General features: G+C 35.0%; 3 protein-coding genes across 3 annotated transcripts in view; 2 read left to right on the top strand and 1 right to left on the bottom strand.

Moving 5' to 3' along the window:
- Nucleotides 1-1,064: 1,064 nt before the first annotated feature.
- The window catches only part of LOC128558957 (protein cornichon homolog 4-like), a 30,544-nt gene continuing 5,386 nt past the window's right edge, over nucleotides 1,065-26,222 (bottom strand). The window contains exons 4-5 of the mRNA XM_053549460.1: nucleotides 8,265-8,405; nucleotides 1,065-4,608 (exon numbers count right to left, since the gene is read on the bottom strand). Of these exons, the coding sequence (XP_053405435.1) occupies nucleotides 4,572-4,608; nucleotides 8,265-8,405 (178 nt within the window). The 3' untranslated portion in view covers nucleotides 1,065-4,571. The remainder of the gene's footprint in view (nucleotides 4,609-8,264; nucleotides 8,406-26,222) is intronic.
- LOC128558954 (uncharacterized) lies at nucleotides 5,184-7,911 on the top strand. The gene has a single exon (XM_053549454.1). It carries the CDS (start codon nucleotides 5,305-5,307, stop codon nucleotides 7,129-7,131), a length of 1,827 nt encoding a protein of 608 aa, XP_053405429.1. The 5' UTR covers nucleotides 5,184-5,304; the 3' UTR covers nucleotides 7,132-7,911.
- LOC128558953 (uncharacterized) lies at nucleotides 16,690-21,280 on the top strand. Its single transcript, XM_053549451.1, has 2 exons — nucleotides 16,690-16,842; nucleotides 17,342-21,280. The coding sequence occupies exon 2, from the start codon at nucleotides 17,343-17,345 to the stop codon at nucleotides 19,467-19,469; it is 2,127 nt and encodes a 708-aa protein (XP_053405426.1). The 5' UTR covers nucleotides 16,690-16,842; nucleotide 17,342; the 3' UTR covers nucleotides 19,470-21,280.

The following is a 26,222-nucleotide window of genomic DNA, read 5'->3' as shown; positions in this document are numbered from 1 at the left end:
TCACTGTAACAAAATCAGTCCAGATAAACAGACTGACCAATCCGTGATCTTAAGAATTTTTTTAAAAAGTTTACTTAAAAAGGCCCGAGATTTTTCTGGACTAAATTCATGCTTTTGACCTCCCTATTTAGCTCTATTGAAAAATGAGGTTTCTGGCTTTAGAATGTAGATTTTCAGTATTTGGGTTTTTGCCTGAATTGCAGGCTTGTTACTGTGGTTACATTTATGCAGATAAAAATTTACATAATGACAAGAACATTTACAAATTGCTGTAAAAATGGAGTTTTTCTTTCTTTCATCAACAGGACACAATTTTGAATACTGTAAAAATTGTAAAACAGTCAACGATATCTTTACTTTATTCAGTACAATAACTTTAGAATAGCTTGGCTAAAGAATGATCTGCATTAAAGTGTATGTGAAATGTGAAGCCTGTATTTCCAAACTACATTCTTTTAATTCTAATATAATACTTACATGTGTTGGTGGGTATATGGAATAAGTAGGTAATATATCTACAGTTTATATTGATAAAACAATCCAACTTTGTTCAAATCTACATTTACAACTTAAAATTGCAAAATATACAGCTGTTTAACAGGTACAGATATGTATATACATTAAATAATTGAGCACAAACAGGCTGAAAGTGACAGGTTCAAATAAATATAGTACAGGGACTTGTTTCTGAATTTTTTGGTTTGGTAAACATAAATACGGTTTAGGTCATACAACTTTATAGATATAATGAAGAATGAAGACCTCAAGTGTTTCTGACAGGTATCTGAACTTCCACATAACCTGCTGGAACATGAGCAAGATCTGAACCCATAAAGGCACAGGGCAAGTCATTCCAGTGACTTTAATAACTGCCTTGAAGGTCCCAACTTAACAAAAGTGTATTAATAAATTTGTAAGTGATCATACATACTCGTAATCAATGCCACTATGAAATACCCTGTGCAACTTGCTGGTCAATAGTCAAATACATCAATCCACAGTTTATGCTATTGACCAGTGTACAGTTTAACACTGAATTTTACTGGGCTAAAGTCAAAACAAAAAACAAGAGCACCGCCTTGCGGGTGCTGACGCTCATCTGATTTTTTTTGTGTAATAGAAATATTGTCCTACCCATGATTTTCTAAGTCTAAAAAGGGCCATCATTCTTGCAAAAAGCAGGATAGAGTTATGTTTCTTGATGTACAGTGTCCACTTATGATGGTGAAAAACTGTTGCAAGTTTTAAAGCAATAGCTTTGATAGTTTATGAGAAAAGTTGACTTAAACATAATACTCAACCAAGAAAATGATTTTCTAAGTCCAAAAGGGGCAATAATTATTGCAAAAAGCAGGATGGAGTTATGTTGCTTGCTGTACAGGGTCAGCTTATGATGGTGAACAAGTGTTGCAAGTTTCAAAGCAATAGCTTTGATAGTTTAAGAGAAAAGTTGACCTAAACATAAAACTTAACCAAGAAATCTGATATTTTCTAAGTCCAAAAGGGGCCATAAATCTTGCAAAAAGCAGGACGGAGTTATGTTTCTTGCTATACAGGGTCAACTTATGATGGTGAACAAGTGTTGCAAGTTTTAAAGCAATAGCTTTGATAGTTTAGGATAAAAGCTGACCTAAACATAAAACTTAACCAAGAAACTGATTTTCTAAGTCCAAAAGGGGCAATAAATCTTGCAAAAAGCAAGATGGAGTTATGTTTCTTGATGTACAGGGTCTGCTTATGATGGTGAACAAGTATTCCAAGTTTCAAAGCAATAGCTTTGATAGTTTAGGAGAAAAGTTGACCTAAACATAAAACTTAACCAAGAAATCTGATATTTTCTAAGTACAAAAGGGGCCATAAATCTTGCAAAAAGCAAGATGGAGTTATGTTTCTTGCTATACAGGGTCAGCTTATGATGGTGAACAAGTATTCCAAGTTTCAAAGCAATAGCTTTGATAGTTTAGGAGAAAAGCTGACCTAAACATAAAACTTAACCAGGCAACGCCGACGCAGACGCCGACGCCGACGCCGACACCGACGCCGACGCCGACAACCGCTCAAGTGATGACAATAACTCATCATTTTTTTTCAAAAAATCAGATGAGCTAAAAATGAAAATTTATATATAATGGCATGTAATAAAACACTTACAGAATTGCTTACTAGTCAGTAGTCAAAACTATCAGCCCTTGGGAAACAGTTCTGACTATTGACCAGCATGCCATTCAGTTAAGTGAATAGTATACTATATGGAAGGTAAGATAACCAGGAAATACAAGTCCCCTTACATTTTGAGATCTATACATTCATCATTTTCTGGCAGAATGTTGTAAGTCATTTGCTTGAGTATTATGTCCATAAACCATTTAACAAAAATAATCATACACATTTTTAAACAGCAATCATCCACTAAGAGCTTTAAAAGCTAAGTATAACTACCTGTAAGAAACAAAGAAAAATATGTTTATAAGCACAACCTATAAGATGATCAATGCAGTGTATAATACAGACACAGTTTTGTACATATGCATATATAAGAAGGAATCAAAATAAGATGCTGTCAAAATGTGGATGTTTTTATAAAACCTCAACTACAAGCCTCAAATCATTTTTTTTGTTGAACTTTAGTCAACAAGGAACACATGGGAATGGAAAAAAACTAAGTAAATTTATTATACCAAGGACATGACTATACTCATCTTTCACTTAAATGTAATGTCATTTATCTGGATAACATAGAATAAAGCCCAGACTCGGCATTCAGAAATGAAAATCATTATATGAATTAATGGCAACCCATGAGTAAATTTATTAAAGATGCAATGTTGCTATCTTCTAGAAATAAAATATGATGTTAAAAAGTTTGACATATTCAATAATTTCAAATTATATTTTACAATCAGCTTTAAATGTATGAATCTTTTTAATCATGGGCGAATATCTCAAAAACAAGCATGTGAGAAGTTTCATTAAAATCTGGACTGTAGAAAAATGTCTATTCATGAAAATATTATCAAAATGGTGATTTTCCAATAGACTCTGACTATGAAAACCTGTTTCAGGTCCAGATTTTTCAAATCAGGCGAGTAAAAAATCGAGCAAACAACCCTATCTATTTCTTTGCAGATTTTTTAAGTACATTCTTAAGTTTTGAAAAATCCAGGTTTCATTTAATTCTACAATGTAATAAAATAAATGTGCATAACTACCTTAATTCTAGAAATTCATTGACAAATATATTTATATACTGGTAGGTTAATTATCTGAACTAATTGTGTATGAGCTGCTAAAATCATAACTGAATGTCATCTCTAGTAAGAAGTCATTTGCTAAAAAAAAAATTCCATTTTTAATTCACACTAAGTCTACATATATGTAACTTAAGTCTTACACACAATACTGTTTATATACACAAACATGTCAATTTTATGTTTACTAAGATACTGTGTAGTGACTGTTCACATTTGGGAGACATAATTATTATTCAGGGTTGCCACCTGGAAATACTTATAAGTACTAGCTTGGGGTTCTAGGTGTTGCACATGACATGTCGTCTCACCATGGGGATCATTTATGCCAAGTAATATTGTATTACTTTGATGCATGACAGAGTTCTGGACCGGACAGGAAAAAACCCTATTGACCTTTGACCTCCAACTGTGACCTTGACCTTTGAGCTAGGGGTCTGGGTTTTCTGCACGACACATCGTCTCATCATGAGAAACATTTGCACCAAGTAATATTAAAATCCATTCATGAATGGCAGAGTTATGGACTGGACAGGAAAAAAGCCTTGACCTTTGAGCCAGAGGTCCAGGATTTGCACAGGACACGTCGTCTCATCATGGGGAACATTTGTGCCAAGTGATATTAAAATCCCTTAATGAATGACAGAGTTATGGATCAGACACGAAACAGACCCTGTTCATGTCATGTTAACATCTGACTGCCATGTGCGACACTGACCTTTGAGCTAGGGGTCTGAAAGTTGTGCATGACACATCGTCTGGTTATGAGGTACATTTGTGCCAGGTAATATTAAATCCCTTCATGGATGGCAGAGTTGTGGACCGGACAGGAAAAAAGCCCTGTTGACCTTTGACCTCCAATTGTGACCTTGACCTTTGAGTTAGGGGTTTTGCGCATGACATGTTGTCTCATGATGGGGAACATTTGTGTCAAGTAATACTGAAATCCCTTCATGGATGACAGAGTTATGACCGGATACGAAATTGCGGACAGATGGAAGAAAAAGCGCATTCCTAGAGTTCCCGAAACTGGTTTTCAACCAGTAAGGGACTAAAATAACATTTTTTTCATGACTTTTCAAGGTAAGTGGCAACCCTGTTATTATAAAGTTTAATGAAAGTCTTCAGGTCAATCATAAACAAAGCCATTTAACACTTAAATATACTGCAGTGCTTAAAGATCAAGCAGATTACTGTTGTACACAAGGATTGGCATAAACAGATAATTTCATAAGCTGTAATATTATGACACATTCAAGACAAATGTGTAATGATATGTACATATGTTCTGGCGTGTGAAGATCTGTATGGAATTTCATTCATTTAGAGATCATCTCCCTTTATCAGTGAGTATATCATCCTGAAAAACACAACCAAATAACACATATATACTCTCCAAAAATAGAAATAATCTGAACAAAAAATTGCAACTGAATAAAAAAATTATTGATATATAAACTGCCCAGTGAGTAGAAAAGCTCTCATCATCTTCCAATATCTGAGCTAAAATAAAATTTTAAGACACAATTATTGTCTACACACTGGCTTAATGCGCTATGAAAGACGGCAAATTTTCAGCATCATTCCCTTGTTTCCATTGAAAACATAAGACTTGCTTTAGGCTATTTATTTAAACTTTTCATGGACCCCTAGATAAAACTGTTCAATAAAACCCTAAGATACAATTGTTGCAATGAAATAAAACTAATTAAAGGATAATGGAACCACAGAGCAAGTCCTATATATAAGCTTAAAAGTATATCAGGAATTGTTCTAGACCTGCATGTTTTCCACAAACTATCATATAATACTTGCTTAGACTTTCAAGGTTGCTAAAAATGTTAAGTACATATAGCAATAATAAGTACTCATCTACCCTGGTTGGGCATAAGATTACAAATCTGTGGTTATCAAAAATTCATATACACATACTAGACTTTGGATCATCATACGACAACTTGAGACATTATGTAATGACACCTCTGTGATAAAGTAAAACTTTTAAAAATCTGACTAAACAGTTTTGAAGTAAAATAACAAAATACTGGAGAAAAAAATGGCATCTAATGTGGAAAATGTTAGTGCATCACAGCTGCGGGTTTCTAGTGAAATGCAAGAAATGTTTTGTGAGGAATGTGAACAGTATTCTACAGAATATAAACCTGCTGAAGGATACTGTGTAGACTGCTGTATGTACCTATGTGAAGTGAGCCTTTTGTACCACAAAGGACAGCAACATAACATCCAGGATAAATACACAATGCCTCAAGATTCCTGTTCTGAGAAGTGTTCGGCTCATTCAAATAAACGTATTAAGTTTTACTGTGAGAACTGTGAAGAAATTGCTTGCTCCGAATGTAAGAAAACGCACCATCAAAATTGTCTAGATGTCAGTGATTTGGCAGCAGTTGTCAAAGGGGATGAACAAGCTAAGGAACTGGAAGACCTGTTAGAAGACATGGGTGAGCTGTCAGAAGACTTAGAAAATACCAAGAAGGAGATCAAATCAAATGTCGAATACATTGCTTCACAAGAAACCATCGAAAAGTTAAAAATAAGCAACCAGAATGCCAAACGTGTAGCTGATTACAGTAAACTGCAGGAAGAAATAATTGAAAACTTTGATAAGCAGATGGAAGAAACCACTGCTAACATGAAAAGAGAAAGGCAGAAGCTTGTGGAAAAATTATCCGAAGAGATGAGAAAGTTTCAGGAAAAACTTGATAATGCAGAGAAAGATCTTACAAAAGCCTGCAAAAGTTTAACGACTAGTGACCAGACAAATCTGGATTCATTGATGGAGAAAACATTGACTATAATAGATGAACTAAAAATATCATCGGCTAATCTCAAAGGAGAAGAGAATTCAGGAAAGAAGTGTCATTTATTTATCGCAATTAAAAATGCAAAACACAAAACAAGAAATCTGAGAAATAGCCTAAGTGAGATAAAAAAGGAAAACAGAATAAAATACAACAGCACTGAACAGCCACAAACAAATCAAACCAACCAGACTCCTGAAAGCAATACCAGCCATTTCTCCTATGAGGAAACACCAGAACCAAGAAAAGAAACAACTGCAGCATTTTATTCCAGCATAGAAACACATTATTCAGGCTTCCAAACTTCATGTCTTTTGTCTGTGAACACACTGACTGTTGCATATTCTGAAGCCAATTCCCTTCTTCTAGTGCAAGACATTATGCAAAAAAAGCCTGCATTCCAAACGATTTACATGTTCTCCAAGTTATGGGCCATCACTAAAGTAAAAGACAATAAAGTTGCTGTTACGCTGCCTAATGAAGGCACTATCAGGTTGATAACATTTTCTAATTCTATGACAGTAACAAATTCTGACGATATAAAAGTGAAAGGAAGGTGTTATGGAATTTCCTGCAGTAATGACTATCTAATAGTCTCCACTGTCTCCCACTTTTTCCACTCTGGAAAAGTTCAGATACTTGACATGTCTGGAAATGTACTTAAAGTTCTTGATAAAGACTGTAATAATAAGGCTCTCTTTAGCAATCCTTTGTACTTGGCACTCAGCCCAGACAACGAAACAATATATGTGTCCGACTGGGATAAAAACACTGTGACATGTTTGACCTTTGATGGCAAGATCAAGGCTATCTACAAGGACAATCAGCTGTTGGGACCATGTCAACTAACAACGGATGAATTAGGGTCTGTGTATGTGTGTGGGCGGCTGTCAAACAATGTCCACCAATTATCACCATTACTTAACAAAGTGAAGATATTACTGGACGGATCGGAAGAACTAGCCTATCCAGTAAGTGTATCACACTGTATGAACAAGAACAGACTGTATTTGGGGATGTGGTCTAACAACATTAAAGTTTTTAATTTATCACAGGTGTAAAGTGAATAAAGTACTGCCAAGCAATACAGAGTCCCCTACTGGAGGAGACTAATTATCTCGACTATAACCAGCCTAATGATCTGATATTTGCCAATGATGTATATTTAGAATATTATGTCATATATACAATAAAAATGCAAAATGTTTGGACTTGAACTTGCATGTCTGAAAATCTATAATTATTGTTAGTTTGTCTTTAACATCTATTAACATTCTTAGTAACATTTCATTTTAAAATTGGTAGGAAAAAAAAGAAAAGTGAAATGAAATACATAAATGTATTAAGGTGGAATAATTTCAAACAAACTTTTACAGATTTTGGACATGAAAAATCATCAAAGTCTCTGACTTCTATGTGTGACCTTGAATGTATTAATAGCATGCAGTTAACAGCGTGCAGTTAACCTAACAAATGTTTCTGGATTCTGTACCAGTACAAACCTGTTCTCTGCAACTTCCCCACATGTATCAGAAGTGAAGGACGAATGATTTCAGACACAATGTCTTTTTATGATATCGTCACAGAGAACACATATCTTGCCTTGGTGTTGAACTCATACCCCTCGATCCGTAGATCTGCACTCCCTACTGTGCTAAGTGGTTGGGCTCCTCCAAGAGTCACCTTGACCTTTGACCTAGGGGTCTGGGAGTCGTGAATGACACATCAATTAAATATTGGGATAATTTGTGCTATTAAGTAATATTAAAATCCCATGATGGATAGCACAGCTATGGAGCTGACACAATATAGACACTGTTAGCATGACCCCCAAGACTAAGTGTGACCTTTGAGCTTGAGTTTTGCTTTGATACATCGCCTTTTTATTGTGATGTTTGTGAAAATAATTTGTGCATGGAAAAGTTAATGACCAATGGTGCACACAACATATCTTGTTGCTGATAATGTTTGAACATCAGTCTACCTATGGAAACAAACATTTTAAGAAATATTGATATGATTGTCAAGTTGAAAATCTGCCTTCTACAAAGTGTTTACAACATTTTTCTATGATTGACATAGTGACCTATTTTAAGATCTAAAAAAAGTCTGACAATTTCAAATCATGATGGACTGATGGTAACAAAAATTGCTGACTACAGTTAACTTAATAACAGATAAAGTATATACTTACAAATACAGGTAAACAAAAAAGAAAACAAGATGGAATCCCATTTTACAGAGATTTTCTTTCATATGATATTTCAATTGTTGTCTATTGTGGATTTCTGTTGGATCATATATTCCTATATTTCCTGACGGCTTTGTTACGTATCTGAAATAAAACAACATGTTCATATTCACAATTCATCAAAGTTTTTTTTACATAACTCCTTTAAAGTTAAATAAAGTTATTTCACATTATTGCAGCATCTTTGTTAAAAACATTAATTTTGGATGCAAAATAATTATTCAAATCATATCTAAGTATACTATTTCACATTTACCCGAGGGCTTCGTCATGTACATGTATCAGAAACAAAACGCTGTCTTCTTACAATGTTACTCAGACACTTTTGTATCCTGTGACAAGATTATCAATAAACCTATCAATACTCCTGGATTTTGTTTTGTTTTTGTTGGACTTTCTGGCTTTGATGGTGGAGGAAGACCCCAGGTGCTCCTCTGTGCATTATTTCATCACGAGAGGACACCCAGATAGAACCACCAACCTTCCATAAGCCAGCTGGATGACTTCCCCACCTGAAGAATTCAACGCTCCAAGTGAGGCTCGAACCCACATCAGTGAGGGTATGTGATTCGAAGTCAGCCACCTTACCCACCCTACCATTGAGGCCCCTTCCTGGATTTTGTACCAGTCCGTAGTTCTGCACATTTGAAAGAAATATTGTTCTACAATGCAGAATATTGTCAAAACCAATTTTTTCAAAACATTATTGTATCCAGATTAAATTCATTCAATAAACAAGAGCACCGCCTTGCGGGTGCTGACGCTCATCTGATTTTTTTGTATAATAGAAATATTGTCCTACCCATGATTTTCTAAGTCTAAAAAGGGCCATCACTCTTGCAAAAAGCAGGATAGAGTTATGTTTCTTGATGTACAGTGTCCACTTATGATGGTGAAAAACTGTTGCAAGTTTTAAAGCAATAGCTTTGATAGTTTATGAGAAAACTTTACTTAAACATAATATTCAACCAAGAAAATGATTTTTCTAAGTCAAAAAGGGGCAATAATTATTGCAAAAAGCAGGATGGAGTTATGTTGCTTGCTGTACAGGGTCAGCTTATGATGGTTAACAAGAGCTGCAAGTTTTAAAGCAATAGCTTTGATAGTTTAAGAGAAAAAGTTGACCTAAACATAAAACTTAACCAAGAAATCTGATATTTTCTAAGTCCAAAAGGGGCCATAAATCTTGAAAAAAGCAGGATGGAGTTATGTTTCTTGCTGTACAGGGTCAGCTTATGATGGTGAACAAGTGTTGCAAGTTTTAAAGCAATAGCTTTGATAGTTTAGGATAAAAGCTGACCTAAACATAAAACTTAACCAAGAAAACTGATTTTCTAAGTCCAAAAGGGGCAATAATTCTTGCAAAAAGCAAGATGGAGTTATGTTTCTTGATGTACAGGGTCAACTTATGATGGTGAACAAGTATTCCAAGTTTCAAAGCAATAGCTTTGATAGTTTAGGAGAAAAGTTGACCTAAACATAAATCTTAACCAAGAAATCTGATATTTTCTAAGTACAAAAGGGGCCATAAATCTTGCAAAAAGCAAGATGGAGTTATGTTTATTGCTATACAGGGTCAGCTTATGATGGTGAACAAGTATTCCAAGTTTCAAAGCAATAGCTTTGATAGTTTAGGAGAAAAGCTGACCTAAACATAAAACTTAACCACGCAGACGCCGACAACCGCTCAAGTGATGACAATAACTCATCATTTTTTTTCAAAAAATCAGATGAGCTAAAAAGACAGAGTCGTGTGCTTGGTATTTTGCTTGTCTGATTTAAAAATAATAGTCTTCCGGTCAAGTTTTACAAGGTGGGAAAATCACACTACGGGAAAATCACACTTTTGATGACATTTTCGGGTACAGAAAAAGTTCCACTAAGCAGATTTTAGTGATTTTTTTCATATTTGTATATTTACTTATTTTCCCTCATATGGCCAAATATAGTATAGTACAGGTTTGGTACTTACTTTTTCACAATTCGCAAAATATCAGTTGGAGTCCTTACATTGCTGCTTATTTCATTCTTTTATTTTGAATTATTTTACATCAAAACCTATACAAAGACAAAATTTACCTTAAGGAGGTAGGTCACCTTGTTACCAGGGTAAATTCAAACTAGAGCTGTCACTAAAGGTGATGAATGTACCCCCCGCATGCACTGACACAGTACATTGCAATTTGACACACACAAGATTGCATAATTATGTGGACTGTATGTATATAGACTGTATGTATACAGTATAGTAACAAAAAACAAAGTCCCATAACTATGCAGAATATTTATCTAAAAGAATGTAACATGCACCATGCACAACTAGGGTTGGTACTGATCACTTGTGTGAAGTTTCATTAAATTGTGTGCAAGGGTTTGGTAGATTAGGCACGCACAAGATTGCATATGCAGACTGTATGTACATAGTATGTTAACAAGAAACAAAGTCCCATAACTCTGCAATTTTTGTCACTGAAAGAATCTAACATGCCTCATGCACAACTACTGTTGTTACTGATCACTTGTGTGAAGTTTCATTAAATTGTGTCAAGGGGATGAGGAGAGATGGTGCGCACAAGATTGTGTCTATGTATATAGTATAGTAACAAAAAAACAAAGTCCCATAACTCTGCAAATATTTTTTCTGAAAGAACCTAACATGCCCCATGCACAACTACTTTTGTTACTGATCACTTGCGTGAAGTTTCATTAAATTGTGACAAGGGGATGAGGAGAGATGGTGTGCACAGGATTGTGTCTATGTATATACTGTAGTGTTGTAAAATCGGTTTCAAAACAAAATCGATAATCGAATCGAATCTGAACAGCTATTTCGATTCACAATCGATTATATAATCGAAAGTAAAAGCATTCAGACTTACCTATAATTATACTCTTATTAAAGTTTCCACTTAGGCAATACATTTCAGATAATTTCATAAAACAAAAATATACTATGCTTTTATCATTACTGGACTAGGGATGTTTATTAAAATTGTACTTGTAAATACTTTTCTTGATAAGTAAATTAAACCAATAACAAGTGTCAAGTGATCATTGTGAATACATTTAATGTATTTAGGGAATGCATTTTTACTTTTAACTATAAATTTCTGTAAGTATAAAATTGATTAATTTAATCTCAATCTCGTTGGCTTCGGATAAGATAAATATAAATCAAGACAGTTCAAGACTATTTCAAAATAAGGTTGACAAATTGCAGACACAGAGAGGTACATCGGGATCATTGTTTAATAATTCAAAATGTCCATACGAATTACGAAGGGTTCGAATAGTTTGGGTATGAAAACATACCGTTGTTCACATATGATTTTCGGCAGAGTTTGCAAATAACAGTATGCATGCTGAGGTTTTCTTTAATAGGTGGTCCTTGTTTTGTTTTTACGAAGCCAAAATAAGCCCACACAGTCGACCGAACTTTTCCTGGAAAGGGAAATATTTCGGTGTCTGCATTGACACTTTTTTCTGCCATTTTAACGTGTGAGAGTGACGTCCCTTGCGGTTTAATTAACGAAATGTATGAAAATAACGGATATATGGAATGAACGGAAAGGGATCAATTGCGCGAAAAGCGCTAGCGACATCGATTTCAGAACTCCAACATCGATAGTCGGTGACCTGCGGCTGCCGGCGACGATTATTCAATTTAACTCGATCATCGTTTCATCACTAGTATATAGTATAGTAACAAAAAAAACAAAGTCCCATATCTCTGCAAATTTTTTTTCTAAAAGAACCTAACATGCCCCATGCACAACTACTGCTGGTACTGATCACTTGTGTGAAGTTTCATTAAATTGTGTCAAGGGGATGAGGAGAGATGGTGTGCACAAGATTGTGTCTATGTATATAGTATAGTAACAAAAAAACAAAGTCCCATAACTCTGCAAACTTTTTTTCTAAAAGAACCTAACATGCCCCATGCACAACTACTGTTGGTACTGATCATTTGTGTGAATTTTCATTAAATTCTGTCAAGGGGATAAGGAGAGATGGTGCGCACAAGATTGCGTCTACGGACAGACGGACAGACAGACAACCTGAAACCAGTATACACCCCCTTACAACTTTGTTGTCGGGGGTACAATTAGTTGAACCGCAGCAATGTTTTGTATTTCGTGTAATATGATGTTTTGACTGCTACAATCCCATTATCGTTTGTCTCTGGCCCTTCAAGTACAAGTCTTATAGGTGGTTTTCAAAATAATGAAGCAAAAGTGTGACATAGGGGTTGAAAATTCAAACCTATTTCTTATGGTGGTCACCTACTTTTTATGATAGCAAAAATTTGAAGTTTCAAGAAAATAACTTTGGGAAAGTGCTAAGAAATACCAGTCAGAAAATATTTCAGCCTTTAATTTGAAAGTTCAGTGAATTTCCAGTAAGATGGGTGATAAATGTTGCAGTGTTTTATGACAAGGAAATCTAGATAAAAGTAATTTTTTCAACATAATTATATGATAAGTAGTAGGTGTATGTGTATGGTTTGAAACTTATTTAATCAAGTATTTGTGGACATTGGTTTTTAAAATCACCTTTTCTGCACAGATCTGACATGAAAATGAAATTTTACCTAGAAAAGTTGTTGCTGAATGAACAAGAGCTGTCTCCATAGGATGACACATGCCCCCGATGGCACTTTGAATGAATAGTTATGGCCGATGTTAGAGTTTAGGACCTTTGACCTACGGAGCTGGGTCTTGTGCGCGACACGTCATCTTACTGTGTCACACATTCATGCGTAGTTATTTTAAAATCCATGCATGAGTGACAAAGATATGGACCGGACACGCCCATCAATGCACTATCATGAAAAATGACCTTTAACGTCTAAGTGTGACCTTGACCTTTGAGCTACGGACCTGGGTCTTGTGCACGACACGTCGCCTTACTGTGGTACACATGCATGCCAAGTTATTTGAAAATCCATCCATGGATGACAAAGATATGGACCGGACACGCCCATCAATGCACTATCCTTTAAAGTCTAAGTGTGACCTTGACCTTTGAGCTACGGACCTGGGTCTTGCGCGCGACACGTCTTCTTACTGTGGTACACATTCATGCCAAGTTATTTGAAAATCCATCCATTGATGACAAAGATATGGACCGGACACGCCCATCAATGCACTATCCTTTAATGTCTAAGTGTGACCTTGACCTTTGAGCTACGGACCTGGGTCTTGCGCGTGACACGTCGTCTTACTGTGGTACACATTCATGCCAAGTTATTTGAAAATCCATCCATTGATGACAAAGATATGGACCGGACACTAAAATTGCGGACAGACTGACAGACCGACAGTCTGACAGACCGACAGACGGTTCAAAAACTATATGCCTCCCTTCGGGGGCATAAAAATAATTAACATACTATTATAAAACCTATTTTTTGCTCGCATTTTGCATGTTTATAAACCACATGCCAAATTTCAAGAATGTCCAGTAATTTTAATTTCTAAAATTGTCAACTTAAAATTGAGTTATTTTACAGATGTACAGGGGACACATACTGAAAATTAGTGTAATATTCATTCATTATAAGTTTTCTGGTCATAAAAAGACTTATGGTGATCAACTTAAGACAAATCCTATCAAATAATTAATTTATTCCACAAAATAACTACAAAACTGAAAAATTTCACAACAAAAACATGAAAATTCAACAGCATGTAACCCTTTAAAAGAACAAGAGGGTCATTGACCCTAAAGCGCTCACCTGTGTACAAGACTTCAAGTGTGTTTGTATAATGTATTAATGGTGCAAGTACAGAGTTAGTTTTCTTCTATGTTAGCCTATATATAAACATATCACACACATTTTTAGCTTTTCTGATTTTTAAAAAATTCTACAAGACTGATATTCTTGTCACTTGATTGTCGGTGACAGTGCTGGTTAAAATTTTTGTTTAGGCCAACCTTTTCTCAAAAACTATAAGAGGTAAAACTGTGAAACTTTGCACACTTCTTTATCATCATTAAATGACCATATAGGCCAAAAACCATAACTCTGATAAGGTATGGCTCTTTTTGTACTTAGAAAATCTGAATTATAACTTATTTCTTATATATTGTCCAGCAGTTGCAAATGAGCAATGGCACCCATAGGCAGTGCTCTTGTTAAACCTAGGGCAATAATTTGAACAATCACTGTACAGTAAAACTCTGATATTACATGTCATATATCAAGGCTCTAGCTATTACGTATTCAGAGAAAGTTTGTTTGTTTGTTTTGGGTTTAACGCCATTTTTCAACAGTATTTCAGTCATGTAACGGCGGGCAGTTAACCTAACCAGTTTTCCTGGATTCTGTACCAGTACAGACCTGTTCTTCGCAAGTAACTGCCAACTTCCCCACATGAATCAGAGGTGAAGGACTAATGATTTCAGACACAATGTTGTTTATCAAATAGTCACGGAGAACATACGCCCTGCCCGAGGATCGAACTCATGACCCCGTGATCCGTAGACCAACGCTCTTACCTACTGAGCTAAGCGGGCGGGCTATTCAGAGAAAGATTTTGAAAGATGCATATATATAGCCTATAGTAAGTACATGTCATACATAACAGTGCTCCAGCTAGCTATTTACAGTTGGGCGCATCGCCAGTTCCGAAATTTGTTCCGCCCTGTTGCCCCGCCAGGCACCCTGCCCGTTTTACAACCATTCATTTCTTTTTTTAGCCAAACTTCCCTTTTTTGCCTCAGTGATTATAATACACTGCTTTATTGCCCCCTTTTTATCGAGTGATACATGCCGGGGGACATTGACATAATTAGCAAACAATTAAACAATTACCTGCAGTAATCGTGCCCGAGGCAGACCATGATATTTTAGACTGCTCAACTAGCATTAAAATCACTGAACCTTAGAGTTAAAACAGTTTGCAAACCAGTCTGAAATCATTATCATTTCGCGCCACCTGTCAAAGTGTACTTTCGATTTCGGTAATATAGTCGTAAATACCCCTTTATACACAACTGAAACTTAAGTCCAGACACAGACATTTAAATCTAATTAATAAAAATCGATCACAATCAAATTCAAATAGGAAAATATTTTGATTTTATCGTTTTACAAGTTTTTGAAATCGAAAGTAGGTTGTCGTCTGCTTTGTGACATTGCCGATTTTTCATGAAGATTTTTTTGAAATAAGTTTACTAAGATGTAATGACAGGGTACACTTTAATGTCAGATACTGTAAAATGCTGTTAAACTGTCTTTGCATCATAATAATTTTTCAAAAATATTGTTTAAACTGGACATTCGACGACTTTTAGAAAAAAGTGTAACCATATTCGGATATAAAATTTTGGATACCCGGAATATGTCTATTACAAGTGCTAAACTTGCTTTTAGACTGTTGTAAGTTAAAAACTTTGCCTGATTTCATTTATTTAAGTGGAAGTTTAAACTTTTTCTGTATATAATATGTTGCACGTATAAATTTATAAATATCAAGTAGCCTACATGGAGAAGATGTGTACTGAAATTGTAACAAGTAAAATAGGCCTAAACACATAGATATTGTTATTCAGTATGCAATTACAAAGAAATGTTACAAGTTGAAAATCAATGCCAAGTAGAATACAAACAGCAGAATTTTTAGTTAATAAATAGGTGCATTAGAAATGACAGACATAGCCTATTAAAAGACCATACCTAAAGTGTGCCAAAAACATGCCTAAATTATGCCAAATTCCATGCCTGAAGTATGTTAAAATGCACTGTATGCATGGACCAGTTATATTTTTTTCCCGAAGGAGCACGTTCTAGGACTGACCACCACCCCACAAGTGCCCTTTTCAGTGCCAGCACCCTGCCCTTTTTTAATCCTAGCTGGAGCACTGCATAAGGGCATGGCAATTTTTGGCCTTAAGGCAATAATTTGGACAATTAGGGTAGCCAAACCCTTACTTATATTACAGGCCAAATGTCAAAGCTCTAGAGTAGAACATTTTTAAAGTCTGACAACTACAAAAACTAATTTTTTTTATATCAACAATACCGATACATTCAATGAACTAGAGCCATCTGAACAACTTTGAAAGAGAGCTACCGAGAGATCATGTGTGTAAAGTTTCATCAAAATCCAAAATATTACCTTTTCTTTCTATGTGTATTTTTTTTCTCAAAATGTATGGCAATGTTACTAATCATTTTTACGTACATGTACTTAAACTTTTTTTCAGTTAAGATTTTGTTTTAGATTTAGTGGTTCCCGATGCCTTATTTAAAGGGACATGCTATAACTCAAGTTATTTCTCTCTAGTATCTTAATACTGTCAAGGGAAATAATCAGCAGTTTTCTTGTCTTATTATTAGAGAATGAATTACCTCTCTTAGCTGAATAAAACCAAAAGAGGAAGTAAATTTGTATCAAATTTCCTTAAAAAAACTAAAAAAGAAAGTAAATTTAAAGTCATCAACATCATATGTCTTTAAAGACAGAAAAATAGACAATTAATATACTCACATTTTTTACAGGAAATTAATTTTAAGGTGAGTTGATCACTGCTGGCACATCTTCAAAAAAAAAATGAAGTATATCTATGTATTTACAGCAGATATGCCACACTTGACCATATTAATAAAAACTTTATTCTGTTAAAAAGTCATCATGTCCTATAACCAGTAATAATATATCATATAGCACAAGAAAGTACATGTACAAAGATACATATTTTATAATGCCAAAATTTCTGAGCTGCTCTGATATTTTAATGAAAAATACATTTAACCTTTAGCCTGCTGGTGGCGAATTATTCTGCCTTTGCGACCAGTGCAGACCAAGATTAGCCTGCACATCCGTGCAGGCTAATCATGGTCTGCACTGTTCGCTATTCAGTCAATAAATTTTCAGTGAACACCCCTTCGAATAATAAATGGTATTGCCCAAATTGAATGATGGGCCAGTCCATTATAGAAATTAAGCAGGCTAAGGGCTAAAGAAATAAAACAATGATAAAAGCATCAAATTTTTTCTGTCTTACATTTTCAGAATGTCACTGAAACCTGATTATTACCAGACTGTATCACTGAAACTGTCAGAGGTGCTCAATGATATTGGTGTCCATGAGAGAATGATTCTGAAAAGGAGGAGGATGTACTTGTTGAAGGAAACTATGTCGACTTGTACAGAGAGATTGCTGGGCAGGAACCTTTCCATCTATCATTTTGGTAGCCAGTCTGAAGGGTCTACAACTATAGGACTCGATTCAGATACTGATACACTTACGTGCCATAAGTGTAATGTGATACAGCACTGGGGTGAGTGGCAACCTGACAGGCGTAATCTACTGATGATACAGGATGAGACCACATCACCTGGTTACTGTCTACTACAATGTCTGAGGAATGACGAGCCTCTTCCTATTTGTACTGCCGTACTTGATCATGAACCAGACATATATCATACAGTTATCGGAGACAAATTGCTGCTGAAGAACACACTTTACAGAAATGTTGCTGTAGAAGGAAGTGTTATAAATGGTCCTGCTGCATCAATGCAAGGATTACCTGGTTTTTCTGATCAAGATTATGTTGCAGCACTCCACTGTAACTCATGGCCTGCAGAAGCCCAACCATGGTTATTAAGACAAGGTATAGGAAGATGGCCTACAGAGGATGTGAAGAGATATTGTGAGAATACAGGATGTTTTGTTGTACCAGTGAGCAGTAAAAATGGCCAGCATGAAGAACTTGAATGGAGAATATCTACTTCCCAGGCTGAAAGATGTCTAATGTTCAGTTTAAACATCACACAATTAAGATGTTACATTTTGATGAAGATGATTCTTAAAACATTCATAAATCCTGGGTGTAATGGTGTCCTTTCAAGTTTCATGTGTAAAACAGTTTTATTTCATTGTATACAGAATACACATTCAAATAACTGGGTGCAATCTAACTTACTCCCATGTTTGATGTGCTGCCTTACAGTACTGAAGAACTTTGTTAGACAAGAAAACTGTCCGCATTTTATCATACATGAAAACAACCTTATGTCTGAAAGAATTTCTCTTCTTAACAAATATAAAATCCTTGAAATCCTACAAAATATCATACAAAGTGAGGGCCATGCACTGCTGGAGATTCCCATTGATGACCTTGGTACAAGACTAATGGTGAAAATGAACATAGATGGAGCTTTTCAGTATCATAAAACTCCAGCCCAAATACATGCCCAAATTTCAGCACAACTGCTACTTGATATTGCTGGTTCAGTAGGTGCCAGTCACAAGTTCCTTAATGAAGAAATTAATCATGATGATGGAAATGCGATAGTGCGTGAGAATTTATCAAACATTATTTTAACACTAACTAAAATGTACAGAGAAGTGGGTTTTAGGAGTTTAGAAAAATCTGCACTGAAGCTTTTAGCACCTCCACTTTCATCTTCCCTAGGATCTGTGATAGCATCTCACAACATTTACACTGCTCACAGTATATCTCCAGACGCACTGGCCTGGTTTTCAGCTGGTTTGAACTCAGATGTGGCATCTGGTAGACTGAAACTTGCATCAGCATTATACTGTGTAGGAGATATGGAAAGAGCAGAGTTTGTTCTGAGGAATACTAAAGAAAAGTATGATCTGAATACTGTTGAACCTGAATGTGAATGTTACAATCATCCCTTGAATTACCCAAGGCAAGGATTCATGCATAAATTTAACACTGGAAATGAAGAACTAATACAACATAAAACAGCATTTTGTGTTAGATTTCTGCAGTGTGAAATTAACTGTGTTCCTGAAGAGCTACAGTATGAAATGTTTAGATCTACACAAGAGGACAGGCTTGAAAGGGATGAATTATCTGACACTTGGATGGACTGTGCTGTGGTAGACTGTCTCCCTTACCTCTACTTCCTACAATACAAGACTTACAGGGCTCTTCAGAGAGTGGCAGATCAACAATGTGCACTTGCAAATCTTGTCACTACCATTGAAACAGAATTAAACCTAGGTCACAGGGAAACAGCACTTAACTTACTAGGACAGTGTATGGAAAAGGAAAACCGACATATTGATGCTTTACACTGCTATATGATATCTTTGAATATGCGAGCAAGAAACAATGCCGCAAATTTTCTTATTTGTAGACTTCTAAATGAAATCGTAAACTGAGTTGAACAGGGTATTCCATGGAACAGACATATCTACATAAAGATACTGTACGTTGCTATCCATGGAACACGCATATCTACATAAAGATACTGTACGTTGCTATCCATGGAAGACGCATATCAACATAAAGATACTGTACGTTGCTATAAAACACTCTTATGAATTATCTATTATTCATACAAGTACTATACAGGCAATGTAGAGGACTCAGTGTTTAAGTCAATCATGAAGAAAAACTGTATGAACAGATGTACACTATACACAAACAAACACTGTATAATGACAGTGTGCTTGACTATTTGAGTCCCCTCCACACAAACAACAGCTTTACCAAAATTTTCTTTATAAATGGAAAACAATTTGTAAATAGGCAAAATAAAATCTAATTCACAATTGTCATTTCACAATGTTGATTACTATTGAAGAGTTTCAGATTATTGCAGTTCTGTTAACATGTTTAAACAACAGTTATCTAATATCACAATTTCTTACCACGGAAGACATAAATAACATTTCAAACCAACCTCATTAGAAACTGCTAAGGTATATTTATTTTCACAAAAACAAAGGGAAGTAATTTGTCATATATTCAGTCAATACGTATCTTCACCGATTGTCCAAGTCCATCTAATGGCAAACATGAAATCTCAGATCAGTATCTTATCAGTTACAGAGATATACCCATTTTAATTTGAAATAAAAGGAGGTAATTTGACATAAATCAATCCATAGTTATCTACCCTGATTGTCTCAGTCCAACTAAAGACAATAATGAAATTTCAAATGAGTCCTACAAGTACTTACTGATATAAATCCATTTTAGTTAAAATCAGGGGAGGTAATCAGATAACAAGAGGGCCATGAAGGCCCTGTATCGCTCACCTGACCTAGGAATCATCAAGATTAACATTCTGACCAAATTTCATTAAGATATGGTCATAAATGTGGCCTCTAGAGTGTTAACTAGCTTTTTCTTTGATCTGACCTGGTGACCTAGTTTTTGATCCTACATGACCTAGATTCAAACTGGACCTTGAGATAATCAAGATTAACATTCTGACAAAGTTTCATGAAGATACAGTCATAAATGTGACCTCTAGAGTGTTAACAAGCTTTTCCTTTGATTTGACCTGGTGACCTAGTTTTTGACCCTAGATGACCCAATATTGACTTCGTCCAAGATTTTATTTAAGGTAACATTCTGACCAAGTTTCATTAAGATTGGGCCAAAATTGTGACCTCTAGAGTGTTAACAAGCTTTTCCTTTGATTTGACCCGGTGACCTAGATTTTGATCCCATAAGACCCAGATTCGAACTTGACCTAAAGATCATCAAGACTAACATTCTGACTAAGTTTCATGAAGATACAGTCATACATATGGCCTCTAGAGTGTTAACAAGCTTTTCCTTTGATTTGACCTAGTGACCTAGTTTTTGACCCCATCAGACCCAGATTTGAACTTGGCCTATATATCATCAAGATTAACATTCTGACCGAGTTTCATTAAGATAAGGTCATAAATGTGGCCTCAAGAGTGTTAATTAGCTTTTCCTTTGATTTGACCTGGTGACCTAGTTTTTGACCCTACATGACCCAGATTCAAACTGGACCTTAGGATCATCAAGATTGACATTCTGACCAAATTTCATGAAGATACAGTCATAAATGTGGCCTCTACAGTGTTAACAAGCTTTTCCTTTGATTTGACCTGGTGACCTAGTTTTTGACCCCTAATGACCCAATATCAAACTCGCCCAAGATTTTATTGAGGGTAACATTCTGACCAAGTTTCCTTAAGATTGGGCCAAAATTGTGACCTCTAGAGTGTTAACAAGCTTTTCCTTTGATTTGACCTGGTGACCTAGTTTTTTACCCCGGATGACCCATTGTCAAACTCGTCCAAGATTTTATTGAGGGTAACATGATTCTGACCAAGTTCTGCTTTTCCTTTGATTTGACCTGGTGGCCTAGTTTTTGACCCCAGATGACCCAATATCAAACTCGTCCAAGATTTTATTGAGGGTAACATTCTGACCAAGTTTCATTTAAATTGGGCCAAAATTGTGACCTTTAGAGTGTTAACAAGCTTTTCCTTTGATTTGACCTGGTGACCTAGTTTTTTACCCCAGATGACCCAATATCAAACTCGTCCAAAATTTTATTGAGGGTAACATTCTGTCCAAGTTTCATTAAGATTGGGCCAAAATTGTGACCTCTAGAGTGTTAACAGTCAAATTGTTGACGACGACGGACGGACGACGGACACAGGGCGATCACAAAAGCTCACCTTGAGCACTTTGTGCTCAGGTGAGCTAAAAATAAGTGACTTTAAACATAACTAACACATTGAAATCATTTGGTTTACATGAACTGCTTATTCAGAGTAGAAAAATGACAAAGATGCCATGCAAGGTAAAATGGAATAGTAAAATTCATACATACTTTATAATGTTACTAAGAAGGTGCACAGGGGACAAACTGCAGCAAAATATATGTTCATAGAATATGTTCATAGTAAGTAAAATTCTTTCAACTACACAATATTCACTAGTGAACATTTACGTATGTAGGTAAACTTATGAGCTTAAGAAACAAGAAAATTGATGTTTCCACTTTTAAACTTGAAAATTGGCAATTTCGGGGAAAAAAATGCAAACAATGAATTTTAAATTGTCCAGGGTTTCTTATATAATGCTAAATTATCAAGTAATGCGTAAATTTTAGGTACACACTGCTAAGAATAAAGAACTGCCACCATATATTACAGTTATGCTATGATATATGATGAATGTCAAAAAAGGGTGCACAGGGGACATCACTTTTGGCTTTGTCAATTCTTAACAGTCCTTAATATGTGAAGTTGAAAGCTGCTTTTGTATCCATTGCAACTCCCTCTCAAGGAAAATAAAGTAAAAACCCACTTTATTTAAAGAATAAAAGAAATCTGACACTTAACAACTGAAAAGGTGCACAGGGGACATATTTGGGTGTATAGACATTCATCAAGATTCTTAGAAAGTTGATTTATTAAACAAAAAAATCATACTGTGTCTTCACAGCTGAAAGGATAAAGGTCTTAGAAAAACATTTGGACTTAATGGGGTTATGAAATTGTAGAGTTCAACATTTAAATTTAATATTTTTTCACTAGCTTTTTTGTGAAGGGGGTTCCATCACAAGATGTGAAATATTGGTAAGAATAACATGGAGTTAATGAAAAAAGTATTTTGCTTTAAAAGTGCAGTGTTTAAGTTACATAAAAAAGCCAAAGCTGTAACAATAAAGCTTGGTTTGAAAAAGTAAAACATAGTTGGAAACTATCCTTCATGTAAAATGTCACACTTTTTTGGGTGCACAGGGGACAAATTAGCTATATAATTTAATATAACCTTAAAACTGCTTGAGTCATTAAGCTGAAATTGCACACATTTATTGACTACATTGATTTGGATATAATATGCCCAAAAACGTATTCTAAAACTGAACTGAATTAAAGTAAGGTTAGAGAGAAGAAAAAGCTTCATTATTTTGAAAACCACCCTTACACAGGTTCGAAGAACATGACCCTCCAAAGTTATTTTATATAGAAAGAAGAAGGAAAATACATTTATTTAACAGTTTTCAGTGCATTCTGGTTTCATTGTTATCTGTAGAAGTCTTTATAATTAATAATTTTGCGAGTATGCGCATTAGCTTTCTAATATAAGCTTAACATGTATATGTCGCGGGGCTCGTGTTTCCATGGCAACACATTTTCTCTCATATTTAAACAACTATTTTTGAAAACAGGGTTTCAGTGCCATTGTGTTAATGACCAACATGGAATATTTGTGTAATACTATTAGCAAAATACCAAGCACTTTACATGGTACCCTATTTTGCTTGAAGTTTAAAGTAACCAGGGCAATGGAGATGTTTAAAATAGCTTATATCTTGCTTTTTATTGTAATTTCTTACACAAAATTATTAAATAAGATAATCTTTCTTGTTAATGGAGCTTTAAAACATTTTCTTTCTAACGTAAGTAATATTTTCGCATTATTTGCATATATTTAAACAAATTTTACAGCTTAAAATACTTACAGCAGTACCCTCGTCTGACATTTTTTATGGAAAAATAGTTCTGCATGCTGCTATTATTATTATGGATATTGTTGAAATGCAAACAAGAGCACCGCCTTGCGGGTGCTGACACTCATCTGATTTTTTTGTATAATAGAAATATTGTCCTACCCATGATTTTCTAAGTCTAAAAAGGACCATCAGAGTTATGTTTCTTGGTGTACAGCGTCCGCTTATGATGGTGAAAAACTGTTGCAAGTTTTAAAGCAATAGCTTTGATAGTTTATGAGAAAAGCTGACTTAAACATAATACTCAACCAAGAAAACTGATTTTCAAAGTCCAAAAGGGGCAATAATTATTGCAAAATGCAGGATGGACTTATGTTTCTTGCTGTACAGGGTCAGCTTATGATGGTTCAATTGAACAAGTGTTGCAAGTTTCAAAGCAATAGCTTTGATAGTTTAAGAGAAAAAGTTGACCTAAACATAAAACTTAACCAAGAAATCTGATATTTTCTAAGTCCAAAAGGGGCCATAAATTTTGCAAAAAGCAGGATGGAGTTATGTTTCTTGCTGTACAGGGTCAGCTTATGATGGTGAACAAGTGTTGCAAGTTTCAAAGCAATAGCTTTGATAGTTTAGGAGAAAAGCTGACCTAAACATAAAACTTAATCAAGAAAACTGATTTTCTAAGTCCAAAAGTGGCAATAATTATTGCAAAAAGCAGGATGGAGTTATGTTTCTTGAAGTACAGGGTCAGCTTATGATGGTAAACAAGTGTTGCAAGTTTCAAAGCAATAACTTCGATAGTTTAGGAGAAAAGTTGACCTAAACATAAAACTTAACCAAAAATTCTGATATTTTTTAAGTACAAAAGGGGTCATAAATCTTGCAAAAAGCAGGATGGAGTTATGTTTCTTGCTGTACAGGGTCAGCTTATGATGGTGAACAAGTGTTGCAAGTTTCAAAGCAATACCTTTGATAGTTTAGGAGAAAAGCTGACCTAAACATAAAACTTAACCAGGCAACGCCGACGCAGACGCCGGCGCCGATCAAGTGATGACAATAACTCATCATTTTTTTTCTTCAAAAAATCAGATGAGCTAATAAAATGCTGAAGCTGTGTTCCTTAAATAGACCAGTGTAAACGCTTTTAAATTTTACATTTAGATATATAGGTCACAGGCTTCCTTTCCATGGTAACATCAATTTAATTCAAGAAACCACAATTTTCTACTGAAATTTGAACAATCTTTAGCTTAGTTTTAACATATATAAGTAACAAATTATCAATGGAAACTGAAAAATAGGTATTACAAATCAAACTGCCCAATTTTTATTTGAAAATGGCCGTATAAATAAACCTTTCACCCAGCTTTATTCCCAATAACACTGGTTACCATCATCCATTTTCTTACATTCCGCATAACATTTCAATATACAGTCGAATACCGTTACCTCGATATTCAAGGGACTGTAAAAATTGCATCGACGTATCCGAAGTTCGACGTAACGATATCGACTATCTGGGACTACTTTGTACTTGTGTCGGACGTCTATACTGTCATAATATCCAATGCATTTTCAAAGGGTTTGAAAGGGGAAAGAAATAATATAAAACGTAAATACGATTTAAATTTTACTGACAAATAAAACACCCTATTTAAATACATACATACATACATACAACTTTTTTAATTTTTCAAAAAGTACGTGTAAACATTTGTATTTTTATTCCTTCCCTAAACTAGTCTGAATGTAGCGGTAATGTTCCTAGATGAGTAGTCATTTTGACTGTGCTTCGATAACGAAAATTTGCCAGTTAAATACGCATATTATTACTCAGCCCTAAGTGGCAGATTTTTACTCCGTCAGACAGAAAAAATATTTCATCCACATTAGTTGTTATATTGGAAAACAGCTTGCCCGTTTGCACGCTGTTTTATAAGACTTATTATTGGGAATTTTTTAAAATGCAAACTTCCTGACATTTAAATTGGATTTAAAGATTAAACAACAAACACACAAAGTAACTTGATAAAAGTTGATTGTGATTAATATATCGCCGGACAACAATAGGTTGATTTTCACACCTTACACATAACATGGATACTTTTTGACAAGCTGTGATATCGACGAAACCAGGTGTAAAAACAGTACAGGTAAGTTGACGGGACTGAAAAATCTCATCGAGCTAAACAAAATATCGAGCTAATCATATCGAGGTAATGATAAATAATTACATTAAAATATATAGGGAAAAATCGGGACCGACTAAAACACATCGTGCTAACCGGAGTATCGAGCTAACCGATATCGAGGTAACGATATTCAACTGTAACTACATAAAAGAAGCAAAATACTCATTATTATTCAGAGCGAAAGACACATAAGAAATATTTCAGCAATAATGGCTGTTTAAAAATAGTTCAGATAAAGAAAATGCACAGAATTACGTACTTTCAAAATAAAAGCTATTAATTTTGCAAGGTAACTGACATGTAATGTCACGACGTCAATGACGTCTTTTTAAAGCAACAATGTTTTGAAGCGTTTCTGCGGCAATTTATTCATTATTTCTGCATTATTAAACCATTAAGCATCAGATCAGAGACAGGTTCATGTTTTTTTTTTTCCTGAAGAATGGATATACAAACACATTTAGTTTGTCGTAAACGTCGTCGTAAAT

This window comes from Mercenaria mercenaria, chromosome 1 (assembly GCF_021730395.1).
Source record: "Mercenaria mercenaria strain notata chromosome 1, MADL_Memer_1, whole genome shotgun sequence".
In the NCBI taxonomy this organism is placed as follows: Eukaryota; Metazoa; Mollusca; class Bivalvia; order Venerida; family Veneridae; genus Mercenaria; species Mercenaria mercenaria.
The sequence above is the reverse complement of the archived record's forward strand: the minus strand, read 5'-3'. Positions and strand labels throughout refer to the sequence as shown.

What these genes read in the sequence shown, in the direction of transcription:
- LOC128558954 (XM_053549454.1), top strand. Translation starts at nt 5,305, where the DNA reads ATGGCATCTAATGTGGAAAATGTTAGTGCATCACAGCTGCGGGTTTCT.
- LOC128558953 (XM_053549451.1), top strand. Translation starts at nt 17,343, where the DNA reads ATGTCACTGAAACCTGATTATTACCAGACTGTATCACTGAAACTGTCA.